This window comes from Candidozyma pseudohaemuli (genome assembly GCF_003013735.1).
Source record: "Candidozyma pseudohaemuli strain B12108 chromosome Unknown scaffold00006, whole genome shotgun sequence".
In the NCBI taxonomy this organism is placed as follows: Eukaryota; Fungi; Ascomycota; class Pichiomycetes; order Serinales; family Metschnikowiaceae; genus Candidozyma; species Candidozyma pseudohaemuli.
The window spans coordinates 19,722-35,320 of NW_020194440.1; the positions used below are offsets into that span (position 1 = coordinate 19,722).

At 44.4% G+C, this 15,599-nt stretch overlaps 4 protein-coding genes and 3 non-coding genes across 7 annotated transcripts; 4 read left to right on the top strand and 3 right to left on the bottom strand.

Annotated features, from left to right (window-relative positions):
* Positions 1-748: 748 nt before the first annotated feature.
* Positions 749-819, top strand: C7M61_002726. The gene has a single exon. It is a non-coding gene; the product is annotated as a tRNA-Gly (tRNA).
* Positions 820-1,456: 637 nt separating this feature from the next.
* Positions 1,457-2,263, top strand: C7M61_002727 (uncharacterized protein; the record flags this gene model as incomplete). Its single annotated transcript, XM_024858093.1, has 1 exon — positions 1,457-2,263. One exon carries the CDS (start codon positions 1,457-1,459, stop codon positions 2,261-2,263), a length of 807 nt encoding a protein of 268 aa, XP_024713499.1.
* Positions 2,264-2,343: 80 nt separating this feature from the next.
* On the bottom strand, positions 2,344-6,066 carry C7M61_002728 (transport protein particle complex II subunit; the record flags this gene model as incomplete). The annotated part of the gene is made up of 1 exon (XM_024858094.1): positions 2,344-6,066. One exon carries the CDS (start codon positions 6,064-6,066, stop codon positions 2,344-2,346), a length of 3,723 nt encoding a protein of 1,240 aa, XP_024713500.1.
* A 471-nt stretch (positions 6,067-6,537) lies between these two features.
* On the bottom strand, positions 6,538-6,608 carry C7M61_002729. Its single transcript has one exon. It is a non-coding gene; the product is annotated as a tRNA-Gly (tRNA).
* Positions 6,609-6,610: 2 nt separating this feature from the next.
* Positions 6,611-6,682, bottom strand: C7M61_002730. Its single transcript has one exon. It is a non-coding gene; the product is annotated as a tRNA-Asp (tRNA).
* Positions 6,683-7,950: 1,268 nt separating this feature from the next.
* On the top strand, positions 7,951-9,609 carry C7M61_002731 (uncharacterized protein; the record flags this gene model as incomplete). The annotated part of the gene is made up of 1 exon (XM_024858095.1): positions 7,951-9,609. One exon carries the CDS (start codon positions 7,951-7,953, stop codon positions 9,607-9,609), a length of 1,659 nt encoding a protein of 552 aa, XP_024713501.1.
* A 1,722-nt stretch (positions 9,610-11,331) lies between these two features.
* On the top strand, positions 11,332-15,576 carry C7M61_002732 (uncharacterized protein; the record flags this gene model as incomplete). Its single annotated transcript, XM_024858096.1, has 1 exon — positions 11,332-15,576. The coding sequence occupies one exon, from the start codon at positions 11,332-11,334 to the stop codon at positions 15,574-15,576; it is 4,245 nt and encodes a 1,414-aa protein (XP_024713502.1).
* Between the last annotated feature and the right edge of the window lie 23 nt (positions 15,577-15,599).

A 15,599-nucleotide genomic window follows, 5' to 3' on the forward strand; every position in this document is an offset into this window, starting at 1 on the left:
ACAAAGAAAATAGCCTTTTTTATATAGAATGTATTAGCAGGACGCTTCTGACAAAGGTGAAGAATTCACTGGAAGTGCTGGAAATGGCTTATCAGAGCTGGACGCGTCGGACGGTGGAAGTCTACAAAACCACAACATTGTGGACATAGACGGGGAAAACGACGTGGAAAAGTCGCCTCCGCTATTCTGTGAACACACATATGAACATTTTCGCAAACTAAATTGGTTTGTGAAGACGGTGAGAACTACCTATTTAAAGCACCGTGAATCGAGGGAAGAAGGCCCAACCCTTCCGCCCCTTCTGAGACGTCAGTTGAAGAAGGCCGTCAGACAGATTTGTCCGATGGGTCGATAAACACGGCGAGACGTTCGGGAAACTGACCTGAGGGTCTCGTGAAATTGAGAATAATAAGATCTTATTGGAGGTGGGTTTCTATAGATATATAGTTTTTTTTACTCTAATAAAGAGACATCAGTTAAAAAAAAAAAACAAAGGAGTCTCTTTTATGAAAAAGCAAAATTATATCGCTATTAAAACCATAACCAGGCATCCAAAAGCCCTCCATTTCCGAAAAGACTCGACAGAGAACCCTTTAATGTCCTTAAGACTCCTTCAAATCATCCGACATTCACCTATTGCAACGAAAAACGGCCCAAAACCACCAAATTGAACAAAATATGGTCACGTGACCACATGTCTACTAGTACGCCTTATATACCACAAATTTTCAAAATCGAGCGTTCGGCGGCGCGAATAGTTTAGTGGTAAAATACAACGTTCCCATTGTTGTGTCCCTGGTTCGATTCCTGGTTCGCGCATGGTCACTGTTTTTTTGCACCCAACCACGGCAGGACCTCGTGGGCTCAATTTCAGGATAAAAGCCATGTTGGCTTAAGGAGCCGCCAACGACTTACGAGGAGCTGCAACCTTGTTTTTGATGGTCATCCGTCGAATATCTCCGCTTCCTTTTCTTGACTGAGCTAGCATGAACAATTGCTCTCTAGGAATTGCTGGAAACGAGAAGCTACGTTTGAAAGCTGGGAAGAGGTTTCCATGAAACCCATCAATTCTATATTTATTTTGTTTTTCTTCAAACCCACACGGAGGTGATGTCTTATTTTAGCAGCAGTGCTTAGTAGCGTAAATTCAAGCGGCTGACGCTGAAGCCTCCATCAGGGGTCCAATGATGAAGCCGCGCAGGACCAAGAATAGAAACGGCGGCAACGGAGCTGTCATGACGTCATGACATTTCATCTTATCTGATGGATTTCAGACATAGAATGACCCAAAACCTGACCAGTGTGGAGAAAAGAAGCCCCGAGGAGCTAATTATAGTATTGTGTGTACCTCGTCGTCTGCAGGGGTGCAGCGCTCTAAAGAAATGGTTGCAAAAAAAAGAGTATATAAGGACAGCTCGACTCACCAGCTTTCCCATATCTCCATCATTCTCTAACCATGAAGCTTCTCGGAATTCTCACCATCACCACCGCAGTCAACGCTGCAATCTCGTTCAACTTGAAGTCCAAGAAGGACGGCTCTGACTTCGACAACAAGAATGTCATGAACCGTGGAAGACTCACCCTTGGCGACGATGCGGGCATTGACTTTGTCCTCAACGACGACGGTTCTCTTGTGGACGGCCCTTCAAGGAAGTATATCAACTTCAAGTCCGATCTCGCCGAGCTTGGCGACGACCACCTCAAGGGTTTCTCGGTCAAAGACAACAAGTTGCATTATAACGACAAGAACGAGTGGTACGGCTGCCCCAAGGACGACTCAGCTTTGGGATTCGAGACTGGCTGCGACGACAAGCAGGAAATCAATCTTGAGTTGGAAAACGTCAAGGACAGCGACAATAACTACCCTGACGAGAGAGACTTTTTCTTCTTGAGAGCCTGGAGCACAGAAAGCGACAAGTTCCAAAACACCCCCATCATGAAGGTTGACGAGCATCCCCATGTGTTTTCCGTGGGAGGCGACAAAGGCAAGGACTTGAACTTGTACTTCTTCGATGACAAAGGATCCTTGGCTGACCAAGACAACAGAGGTGTCAACCATGATCCAAACACTGGTGAAGTAGGCAATGTTGCACCATTCGGCCGCTCTGGCGCAACTCCAGGTTTCTCTATCAACGGAGACCATTTGGTCTTTGAGGGAAACGACAACTGGAAGGCTTGTCCAAGTGGAGACAACGAATACTCATTGGCCGACAATGATTGCACTGGAGGCACTCCGATCGTTTTGCAAGTTGTCTTTTTTTAAGACTGCGCTACTAACGGGGATATATCACACCCCGTCCAACTGATTGTTTGTATTTTTTGATATGCAATGTATGACCTGTTTCAAAAAGAAAAAGTAATGCTCTGAAGCTCGGGCACAACTAACACCGTTTCCAACCCATTCTCTTGCACAGTGTCAGTGGATGTTCTGTCACTCTGCTCGACCGGCTTGATAGTGACCCTGGGGAGAGGAAGCTTCCCGACATTGAGGGGAATGAGGGTCAAATCGAATTCGGTTTTGCTATTTGGTCCCAGAACAGGGAAGGCATGCTGCTTGAGACCAGAGAGAAGCCAGTTATCTTCATGATGAACAATGAACTGGAACATTTGTTGCTTGGCTGCACCTTTCCCTGTGGGGGAAGATGACGCAAGCACCTCCTGAGGGACATCATTCTCCTCGCTCCATTTCATCGATGACGTAATCTGAAGTTTCATGTCAATAGGCTCCCCAACGAGGTGCTGCATTTTCTTGCCATATGTGAATTCGACGTTGTGTAGAATATCCAAAATAGGCACCGCAACAGGGATGTATAGCTGTTGTCTGACAAATATAATGTCCTCCACAGGGATGGTATTTTTCAAGATCATGTCGATGCAGCAAATAAGTTCAGCTTTGTCTTTCTCGGATCTGACGTGGGTTTCGATTGATTCCTGAAACAACGTTCTCACATTTCCAGCATTTTTGATCTGAATAACGCTATTGATGGCGTACTCATTTAGGTCAAATTGAAGGAGCTTCACGAGTTCCGTGAAAAGTGTTGAATAGCGCAGAAGTTCGAAGCTTTGGAAATACTCCTCTTGCAAACCTAGCACCTTGGCCTCGCACTCATTTTGTAGATTGGAGTACGTGATCGTCAAATCAAGGGTATCAGATGATGAAACGATTTCGGATTTTGGGGTGATCCGGTAGAACATGAAAGCTGGTTGCTCTCCAAATACGAGCTGAGTATTTTGCTCGCTGATATCGCATGTCAGACTAGCCACAAGATACTTGTCACTGTTGCATTTGAACTCCGACCCAACGATACGAATAGGGGTTCTCGATTGAGCACAGCCAATTTGAAACTTGGAATAAATGGACTTCTCCCTGAAAATATCTTGCACAGATATCAGGATCTTCAAGCTGTTGTCCACATCTTGTTGGACGTAGTAAGTGTGAGGCACGTCATCAACATGGTATTTGATCGTGGCAGCAAATTGAAGGATTTTTCTATCTCCAAAGTATTTGTAAGGAATCTTCTTGGTGAGCTCACTGTATGGCTCCAATGAAGCCTGTTTTAACAGACTCAGACCATCGACAATCTCGACCCCAACATCCAAGGGCTGAATTTCAATACTCAAATCTGTAACTGAGCTATTTCCCAGATTGACAGCGAGCTCAACGTCTGAGGCATTGAGCTCAATTTTTGTCGGAACCCTGAATTTAGCATTCAAGTTTGCAGAATCTCCATACATATAAATCTGACCCTTCAGCAGATCTAATGATCCCGGGACAGATATTCCCAAAGAGTTGCCATTCTCTGCGCCTGGCTGGAGAAGATCCGCCGTACTTTTATTATGCACCACAGTTTCATCTGCGAGAACCTCATCGGTCAAACCCTCTGTCAGATACATTTGAACAAATGTAAGGTTATCACATGGTTTATATACCAACAGCGTTGGTCTGAAGTAACTATTCTTGAAGTCATTGGTAAAAAGTTGTATCTTCAGTTGTGGCTTTTCTGAGAGTTGTATGTTTTCCCTGCTGAATTTTATACTTTGGGATTGCGTTGACCCGCATTCTTCCAACTCCAAGGTAAGTTTGTCAAGCCTAAAGTCCATACCCAAATGGTTCTTGACCATGAGTTCAATGGAATATATGCCTTTTCCATCTTGAGTTGACTCTATGAAGGGATCGACGGTAGTTTCAAAAAGAATATCCAATGACACTGACACTGGCTCCTCTAATCTCAGAGCGATATCGTAAACATGCTCCAATAATTTCTTTTTCAGCTCATTACTTTTCACAATCTCGTACCTATTGATTCCACCAACGCTAGAGGTTTCGTGTTTGAGCGTGGCAAGCAACTTGAGATTAGTGTCAAGAATATGCATCTCATCTTTCGTTTCAAGTTTCTCTAAGCAATGGATGTAAATTTCAAGTAGCATTCCACCCATGAAGCTCCACCCATTCTCAATAAAATATTCATATGAGGTCAGGAGAACATCATAAGCCTGTTGATAGTTACCCTTTTTGTAATGCAATACTGCCAAGTCGACACTAAGGAGGTCGATGGTCTTTTTCCTCTCACAATAAGCAAAATCTTGAATAGCTGACATCGTCAATTCTTCAAAGAATGCATCGAAGTTGTTCTGTGAGGCGGTAATCTCCTCGAGAGCTTTGTCTTTGAAAGTGTACTCCTGCGCTTTATGAGTAGAGCCGTTGCTATCGTCAAGGCTGACATCCTCGAGTAGAAATCCTATTTCAGGAGTCTCAATGCCCTTCAATTTAGCTAGTTTGCCTGCCAATCCTCTCTTGACAAGCTTGAGCTCACCGATATACTCGAAAATGCCCGATGAAGAGGATAGAATAGCCCCTTCTTCACCCTCTGAACTTAGTTCAACTAGCTTGTGCGTAAGTGGGAGCTTCAAATAGAAGTCAATTAAGGAACATGACCACTCAAGAATGGAGGCGTCGTCACTTCTGCCCCCTGAGACTTCATTCACGAAGTTGATGACTTTTTGGAAAAGATGCAGAATGTAAATGGATGATAATGATAGTGATGCTGCGGAGTTTGCGAGCGACTGGAGCAAGATTGAGGCACCTAAAAAGATGCTCAAACTGGTTTGCTGGAGGTTGATCGGAACGCCCTCACTCAAATATTTGTCAAACTGATTAAGAAGTTCTCGTGACAAGACGGTTTTTTCCGGGTTGAAATCCGGATGGTCCACAGTATTTAGAAAGGTCGATGATCCGGTTTCAAATGCATGACTCACAGAATTAGACAGTTCTTTTAAAGCCTCGCCCACTTCCTCGTACAACTCCAAGGATTCATCGAAGAACCTCATGTCGCTGACTATATCGACGAGTTTAAGCTTGTAGTAAAGTTCACGAATCAAGAGTTCAGGATCACTGCTCTTAGTCTCTTTTATACTGTCGAGTTCCTCGTTATATGAGTTGTATCTTCTGTCAAAGGTTTTAAGTATAAGACCCTTGAACTCCGTGGTAATGTGGTTGAAAAGCTCCAATTTCTCGATATCGCTATTGTACTTGTCGCCAAGGCGGAAGACAAACTCCTCTTCATCGGCTGCAATGTCGTCCAAGTCCCCGTGCGATTTGAGAACCTGGTGTTTCCCGTTTTTCGAAAAGTCAGTCACCAATTTCTCATAAACGGACTTTTTCATCAATGTCAGGGATTTTTCTTTGTGGATTCCCGAGCTCATGAGCACAATCGCCCAGCTGACCTCTCTTCCCTCGACCAAATCACCAAGCCACGCCTGGATCAAGGGTCTTACTTGTGATCTGTACACTTCGAGGTTGTCAGCTCGAACAAATATCAAACGCAAATAGACATTGTCGTAAACAATTGGCTGTTTCTGCTTTCCCGAGCTATGGGGCACTTCCTCGACAAGCTGAACAGGTAGCAGCGGTATCAGCTTGACTGGTTTCAAAGGGTGATATTTCCAGTGAAGATTGGTCAAGGGAAATTTGGATTCAAAATCATCTTTCACAGAACTGTATATGCTGAAGGGATCGTAGTAACCCACAGAAATGGGATTCTGGAGACCAAGGTCCTCCAAACGCATGTAAGTAGTCGGGATCGGTCCAGTTCGATTATTTGGCAGTTATGGACCGGGACGATCTTCTGAGTTCAACAAGCGAATTATTGCACAATGTTCTGGGAAGATAGTCCACAGAACTGGATTAATAGCCTGGTAATAGCCTGGAGATTGAAAATTCTCTTTGGGTTCGATGTAAAGTTGATGTAGTTGCAAGCTGTAGGCTTCTGCCGCGTCGAGGTCACGTGATCTAAATCAAAACATTCAGACCTGTAGTGTCACGAAGCATCTTGGGCTCGGCCAATGTCGCTTGATTTCAAAACCAGGCGAATAAAAGGGGGATTATTTCATTCATAATGCTGACGTAGTCTTGTTTCGCCTGGTGAAGGAGGTTCAACCGGTTTACTTATATGCACTACTACTCTGAGACATACTGGACCAGACCTTCAGTACATGCCTACCGTAAAAACGATGAATGTGTTGTTCTTAAAAAAAGAATGCGCAAGCCCGGAATCGAACCGGGGGCCCAACGATGGCAACGTTGGATTTTACCACTAAACCACTTGCGCAGCTCCGAGACGGGGAATTGAACCCCGGTCTACCGCGCGACAAGCGGTAATTCTAGCCACTAAACTATCTCGGATGAGTTGTACATGTAGAGCTTGTGAGTTGAATATGAGAGCTAACTTAACATCACGTGACTAGATCCATTTTTGGCTTTTTGCATCCTTAAAATATGCCAAATAACATTCAAAAATGCTGGTAAATCGATCCCGGGCTGGGAATATGTCAACGGATCAAAAGCGACCTTTAATCAACGTCTTCAACAAAACAAAAAAACAGCGGTCTGCCAGATACAACAAGGTAAAACCATTGTTGACAGCAACCTCGAGAGACAAGCGAGAGAGACCATTGATTTTTCATGTATCTAGCATTCGTTATGAATTTCCATCTGTCAACGAAGTTTCTCATGTCGTTGCAGTGTCAACAATTTCCATTAATTCTCTCAATCGGCGATCCCAGTGCTACAAACAGACTCCGTCATACTCTACAGCCAAAGAAATTGAGGTGTTTAAATAAGAGAATCCCAAGAAAGGACTTATTGTTGGCAAATCAGTTGTGTCAATCTATTGTACGCATGATAATAAATGTTACAATAAAGTTTATAGCTCCTAATTGATATACTTGCAAAGTGTAAAGCAAATATAGCTTGATCTCTACTAGGTCCAGAATGAGCATTATTGGGGATAATGGAGGATAGACTGTTCATCCTACTCCAGGTCCTTTTCAACGCCATTTCGATGTAACCTAGTATCCGCAAAGCTGTGACATTCATTTTTTATGTACGAGTTTAGGTGATGCCGGGTTCTTCCTCTGTCACTCAAAACAGTGCACGCTTTAAGTTTGTAGGGTGCTGTGTACTTGGAAAGAGGGAACTTCATCACCTCACCAACATACCCTAAGACAAAATGTGAGACAAAATAAGTGCAATTTGTCCCAATTCGGGCGGGAATCTCCAGAACCCCCAAATTGAGAGAAATTCCTGTTAAAATATTATCCTGGGCCCGGATTTATTATTTAGGCTTAACTATGGTGATTGAAGTGGTGGAGTCTCCTTCGACAGAGATGCATGCGTGAGCACTGGACCTACTCTAGATGGATCAATTTCTGTGAAAAACCGCCCAAAAGCCTGACCAAAATCGTCTTTTATTTTCTACTTACTATTCTCGAGTACAGTGAAATGACCATTTTGCTACGACCTTCCTCTCTCGAATTACCCATCATGACCAAACCCACGTTTGTGACCATCAAGACAGTAGAATATTATTTCGTAGAGCGGGCCTCTGGACTATAAATCAAGGTCCTTTCTCCCCGAATTCTTTTTCTCTATCCACCACTTATCAATCAAAAATGCCCGCCGTTTCTACCGCCAGCACTATCACCAAAGCATCTAAGAAGAAGAGTTTCCCTAAGAAGTCGTCCACTGACAGAGGCAGCCTCAAGGAAAGTGACGCCCACATTAGGGAGAAAAAAATGAAAGACAAGAAGAGAAAGCGTTCTCAGAGAAAGCGTTCTACTAAAGAGAACCCCAAGGCTGAGGAAGTTGTCAAGGAGAAGCCTTCCAACGAAGGGAACTCTACTAAGCCCACCCCAGCTCAGGCTTCCAAGCCTGTCGAGCCTATCAAGGAAAAGAAGAAGTCAAGGAAGTTCCTCTCCAACGAGGGCGACTCCTACTACCCTTCCCACTTCTTCACTTTCCAGCTCATTTTTGAGGACTTTGTGCCTCTCAACCCAGGTCAGCCTTCTTACCTTGAGCTCTACTTGGCCCAAAAGAAGCAAGAATGTCCAGAGGTGAAGGAAACTCCTGAGCCCGAGGTCATTCCTGTTCAGGTCGAAGAACCAAACTTGCCTGAACCAGTCAACCCAATTCAGGAAACTCCAGAACAGGTCATCAACCCAGTTCCAGTTCAGGAAACTCCAGAAGCAGAGGTCTCCACTGACCGTGTCCACGCAACCCTTTTGCCCTTGGACTTTCCCGTTTTCAAGACTTGGTCGTCTTTGTCTCAGACTGAAAAGACCTACTACCCAGGCGACTTTCTCCATTTCAGAAAGTCCCTCAAGGAAGAGGAATCCGCATACTTCCCCAAGGATTTCTACTTCTGGCAGGATGCCTGGACCGAGAAGTCGGATGAGTCCTTCACCATTGAGGACTTTTTCGAGTTCCGTCTCGTTCTTGACGAGCTTGTGCCTCTCAATGCAACGCAGAAGAGAACCCCAAAGACAAAGAGGGTCATGCTCGTTGATGACGGACACCTTTTTGTCACTGACTTTTTCAGCTTTCAGCACATTGTTGATGGGCTCGAGTCGCTCGAAGGTCAGTTGTCTGACTACGATTTCTGCTTGCGTGAAGAGCACTTTGAGTTGTACTCCAGAGGAGAACCAGAACCACAGCCAGAGCCACAGCCCGTGAAGACTCAGGAGGTCTACTTCCCCGAAGACTTCTGCAACTTCTTCCAGCTCTGGACTTCCACTCCCAAGTACAACAAGGTTTTCCTTCCAAACGACTTTTACTTTTGGAAGGATGCCACAAACGACGGAGATACTCCCACCTTTTTGCCACGGGACTTTTTCCACTGGCAGAGTATCACCAACGAAAAGAGCAGCGAGTCCTTCCTTCCCCTGGACTTCTGCTCTTTTCAAGACATTATCAAGTCTATCGAGCCAGTACCTGAGGTACACCCTAAGGCTCCAGACAATAATGTGACGAGGAAAGAGGGCAACTCCAAGCTTCCCCTGGAGTCCACCTCATCCTCCAAACCCTGCTTTGTGCAGCCCAGCAAGCAGTCCAAAAAGAAGGCACGTTCTTCAAAGGGAAAGAACCGCAACAAGAAGACACTGGTTCCCTTTGAACTTGTTTTCGAACCAGCACCTCCGGTTCCTGCTGCTTACGAGCCTGTGCATGAGCTGGATAGCTCTGCACGTTCCTCGTTGCTTGATTTGTTTGAGTACGAGGACGAGTTTTATGAACCAGACTTCAGCCTAGCCAAGGGATCTAAGTGGAAGTACTGAGGTGTTCCACCGTTAGTTCAGGAAACTATAAAGAAAAATAATTATAAGAAAAAAAAAGAAAAAAAAGGAAAAATATAAAAAATAGAAAAAAAAAGGAAAAAACATAAAAAATAGAAAAAAAAATAAATATAATTAAAAAGGAATGTAGCGATAAGTTGAGTTCACAGACCGTGTTTGAGTTAAGGAATTGTCTGACCAGAGAGTCAAGCAAATGACGAGAACGGGTAGTATTCAAGGGAAGCGGTGATTCTATTTTCAAAAAGTATATTTTGATTCTCTTTCTCGATGTAGTTTGGTGCTTTTCGAAAGTAGCAAAACCTGCTGCTTGTCTCGAAATTCTCGGCTTCTGAAACATTTACGGTCAGTAGTGATTCTAGGGATCAGTTTCGTCCTCTACAACAAAAGCCTCAATCGAATACTCACTGCAACGTGTATCAATGTGCCAAATTCTTCCAGACATGAACCCCTTCGGGAATCAATGTTGATTTAATCAGACAAGAGAACCAAACAAAATAGAGAAGACAGCGCCAGTTAATGTTATTTGAGGCGATAAAGCTGAACAATAGCTTTTCTATATATTCTGATATTTCTTTATATCGACTAGATTAGACATTCCTTCCACTTAAGTACATATTCCTTTCAGACAAATGTGACTGTTCTGAAGACAATCGGCTCAATCACTTCGACTAACCTTCAATTCGAAATTATATTGAAAGTAGCCCTCTACGTGACTTCGAGAGTGATATCGAGAGTGTAGCTATACTACCTGACGAACGAACAATACACAACCACTTATCTACCTCCTTCTGTCTCTTCATCCGAAAAGCCCTCAATACGACCTTATCTTTCCATTTAGTGATCTTTCGGCAGAAACAACGGAGATTTCGGCGGTATTCGGCGTGGCGTTCAGGGTTGCCACAAATAGCACATTCAACATGGATTCCTTCCGTGAGGGGCTCGAGCCACTTTCGATTCCTTGCTGTGTGGACTAAACTTCCAAGAGTTTAACAATGGAAAAGCCAAAAAAACCATGACAAAGTGCTTTTCTTCTATTCGCTGCTTTTTCTGCTCTGATTGTCGTTACTAACCGTTTTGGGACAATCGCTTATCGGGTTGCACTATCATGCGGGTCGGGTCTCGGAACATTGTGCCGCACTCCGACCCGAAACCTCAAATGACAGTTAGACGGCCGGAAGAACGGCCTGGGCCTCAATGGGTCGGCTTATCTCCAGAACCAGCGAAGGATTTTTAGAAAATCCACAAAAGTGGAGAAAATTTGCTCCATTTGAGCTTCCATAGGCAAGTTGGTAGTTGCGCCGTGCGCCTAGGAGGCTCCTTTTCAACGGTGGCAAAAACCCCCACCGAGGCTTGGTTAAGAAAAACAAAAACTTCCATAACAATCTTTCAAGAAAATTCACCGTAAAACATCGTCCCCTTGACAATATAAAACCCAACCACCCGGACCGGAACTAGATGGCACCATTTCTTCCGGACCATGGCCTCCCCATGCAGGTCTCTTCACCAATTTCGCAGCCATGCTATCGATTTTCCGAAGATGGCCTCCAAGATGCTTGGAATTGAGCCGCATCGCCTATAAAAATTCACATCCTTGCGTAACCTGTGGCAAAAGCCGTTTCTTCTATTTACAAGCCCGTGCATAATTTCCTTAAATATCATGCATTGCCACTGCTGCTGGATCCTTGGTGTTTTTGCTTCTCCATAATGACGACCGCCTTATCGTCTCTGTCTGACTTTGAATATGGCACAACGCCACAGCTACAAAAACGGCTTCTAACACCTTTACTTCTGAAAAAAGTTCCTCCGATTCCAAGTACCGAAGATCGTCCCCTTCACCAACAATGGCGAAACCCACTCAGTTTCTTCCTCTTTACATGGTTGTACCCTTTGCTCCATGTGGGGTATAAGCGTACTTTGGTCGAGGAGGATATGCTCAAGCTCAATGACGAAATCACTGCCGAACGGCTTGCTGCAAAATTCAGGGCTATCTTTGAACGCAGGGTGGAAAATGATAAACAGAAGCATCTTCACAGGAAGGCCAAGCTGAGAGGAGAGACCATTGAGTCGTCTTCTGTGGCTCCTGAGAAGGATATGGACGACTACCGCTTGGCAAAATCTCTCTGTTTTTTGTCCTTGATAGAAACCTTCTCCGTCCAGTACCCATTGGCCATCATCTTTGCTGCATTGTCGTTGAGTGGATCCGCTTGCACTCCCCTTTTATCTCGGAAGTTGATCAGTTTTGTTCAGGAGAAAGCGTATGGACTTGATGTGAATATGGGGACAGGTGTGGGCTACGCAATTGGCGTTGCTGCCTTGATCCTCGTTACTGACATTCTTCTTACCCAGGCTACCTATCTTGCTCGACTCACGGGTGCTCAAATACGAGCGATTTTCACGACTCTCCTTCTAGAGAAATCCTTCAAGCTCAGCGCAAAGTCCAGGAAAAAGTTCACAGCTTCAAAACTCACTGCCATCATGAGTACGGACGTCTCGCGTGTCGATATGGGAACAGGTATTTCGGTGAAGCTCTTCCCAGTTGTATGTCCTGTGGCAATTGCCATTGGAATACTCGTGTACAATATAAAAGCCCCTGCAATGGTGGGTATTGGGCTCATGATAGCCTTTATGTTTATTGGGGGTGTTTTGAGTGCATTTCTTTTCAAGTTCAGAGTGGCTGCTCAGAAATCCACAGACGCAAGAGTCAGTTACGTCAAGGAGCTCCTTAACAACTTGAAGATGATCAAATTCTACTCGTGGGAGGTTCCCTACTTCAACCTAATATCGAAAATCAGACGCAGGGAAATGTCCTTTATTCTCAAAATGGAGTTCATCAGAATGATCGTTATCACGTTGGCCACCTCGTTGACCTTGGTCAGTGCCATGGCTTCTTTCCTCACCCTCTATGCTATTGCACCCGCAAGCTCCCGAAATCCAGCCACCATTTTTTCATCCGTGGCGCTTTTTAACATGTTGGCGTCCCAGTTTGTGATTATCCCATTGGCGCTTGCTGGATCTGTTGATGCCTTTCTCGGTATGAACAGGGTAGCTGAGGTTTTGGCAGCAGAGGAATTGGACCCCAACGATTCTGTGCACCTCATCACTGAAAAGGATAAATTTTCAATGGATGACGAGAAGCTCTCCATCGCTTTGCATGACTGTGACTTTGAGTGGGAGACATTTGATGTGGAGGAGGAGAAGGATGTGGATCTCACCAAAGACATCGAGCAGTTGAAGAAGGAAAAGGCAGACTTGAAGAGGAAGAAAAAGGAAATGAAGAAAGCAAAGAAAACACTCAAATCTCCTACCCCTGGCTCGGAAGAGAAGTCATTGGAACTCTCCTCCTTCAAACTTAATAACATCGATTTCAACGTGAAACAAGGCGAGTTTGTGGTCATCACAGGCTCAATCGGCTCTGGTAAGTCGTCCTTGCTTCACGCTATTGACGGAACTATGAAGAAAAACTCAGGAAAATTGCTCCTCAACGGCTCCCTTCTTTTGTGTGGTGCTCCTTGGATTCAAAACTGTACTTTGAAGGAGAACATTTTGTTCGGATTACCTTTTGATGAAACATGGTATAACAGGGTTGTGAAAGCTTGCTCCTTATCAAGTGATTTTGATATACTTCCTGCTGGTGACAGAACCGAAATCGGAGAGCGTGGTATCACTCTTTCGGGTGGTCAAAAAGCCCGTGTCTGCTTAGCAAGAGCCGTTTATGCTAAAAGTGACATTATTCTTCTTGACGACGTTTTGAGTGCTGTTGATGCTAAAGTCGGAAAGCATATAATGAACGAGTGCATTTTAGGACTTTTGAAAGATAAGACCAGGGTGCTTGCAACACATCAGCTTTCCTTGATTAGTGAGGCTGATTCTGTGATTTTCTTGAACGGCGATGGTTCCATTACTAAAGGAAGCCTTGCTGAACTCAAGAGCAGAAGTCCTGCTTTCAATGCCCTCATGGATCACAGCCAAAAGGATGAAGAAGTCGAGGAAGAAGAAGCTGTTGAAGAAATCCGAAACGAAAAGGACTTCATTGAAAAGCAGTTAACCAGACACACCACAACACAAACTCTTGAGGTCAACGATGACAGCATCAAAGAATTTTCAGATGGAAAGTTGATTCAAGAAGAGCACAAATCGGTCAACGCAATCGGCTGGGATGTCTATGGAAGGTTCTTATTGACGGGTCTTGATGGCTTCAAAGGCAACTGGTTGCTATACGTTGTTATCATGATGGTAGTTTTTGCGACCTTCACATCCTTGTTCACCAATAACTGGTTGTCGTTCTGGATTTCCTTGAAATTTGATCGGTCCAACGGGTTTTACATTGGCCTCTATGTCATGTTCACGGTACTTGCCATTGTATTTGTTGCATCTCAGTTCTGCGGCATCATTTATGTCTTAAACAGGGCTTCCAGAATTCTCAACATTAAGGCGTTGAAAGGAATCATCCACGTTCCAATGTCTTATATGGACACCACCCCGATGGGTAGAGTGATCAACCGTTTCACAAAAGACACGGACGTTTTGGATAATGAACTTGGCGACCAGATTGCAATGCTCATTTATATGTTTGCCAATATCGTGGGTGTCGTCATTTTGTGCATCATTTACATGCCCTGGTTTGCAATTGCAGTTCCATTTATTGTTGCAGCTTTTATTGTGGTGGCTACCTTCTACCAAGCATCTGCCAGAGAAGTTAAGAGATTGGAAGCAGTGCAAAGATCTCACATCTACAACAACTTCAATGAAGCACTTACTGGAATGCCCACCATCAAAAGCTTTGGGCTGGTACCCAGATTCTTGAAAACGAACTCCAGCACTATAGACAAAACAAGTGAGGCATACTTTATCACCTTGGCGGCTCAGGCATGGCTTGACGATTACTTGGCTGTATTAGCCTCATGCTTTGCTTTATTGATTTCTTTCCTTTGCGTCTTCCGTGTGTTCGATATCGGTGCCTCCTCTGTCGGTTTATTGTTGTCCTACGTCATGCAAATTTCCAACCAAATCTCCATGTTTGTGGTCATCTTCACCAAAGTGGAGCAAGATTTGAATTCGGCTGAGAGAATCCTCGAATACGCATACAAGCTTCCACAAGAGAAAGCGTATGAAATTTCCGAAACTACACCTCCTCCAGAATGGCCAGACAAGGGTGCAATTGAATTCAACAATATTGGTTTTGCTTACAGGGAAGGCTTGCCGCTTACCTTGAAAAAGTTTAATGCCCAAATCCGTCCACATGAAAAAATTGGTATCTGCGGTCGTACTGGTGCTGGTAAATCGTCCATCATGGTTGCCCTTTTCAGAATCGCAGAATTGAATCACGGTTCGATCGTTATTGATGGCATTGACACTGCTACTTTGGGATTGCACGCCTTGAGGTCCAAACTCTCGATCATCCCGCAAGACCCTGTTTTGTTCAAAGGAACAATCAGAAAGAATTTGGATCCTTTTGGGACAAAAACGGATGACGAATTGTGGAACACTTTGACCAGGGCGGACATTATTCCAGAAGACAAGCTAGAGAAAGTGAAATCGCAAAAACCAGACGACGAAGATTTCAGCAAATTCCACTTGGACGGCGAGGTTGAAGACGACGGTGAAAACTTCTCCTTGGGTGAGAGGCAATTGGTTGCTTTTGCGAGGGCTTTGGTCAGAAACAGCAAGATCCTTGTTCTTGATGAAGCAACCTCAAGCGTTGACTATGCTACCGATAGCAAGTTGCAGAAAGCAATTGCAAGAGAGTTCAGCGACTGTACCATTCTCTGCATTGCCCATCGTCTCAAGACTATTGTTAACTACGACAGGGTGATGGTATTGGATCAAGGTGCCATTTCCGAATTTGACACACCGGCAAATCTTTTCCATTCAGAAGGGTCCATTTTCAGGCAGATGTGTGACAACTCTGGTATTACCCTGCATGACTTTAAGACAAAGGACCAGCATTAATCCATACCAGACGTGCCACTCAA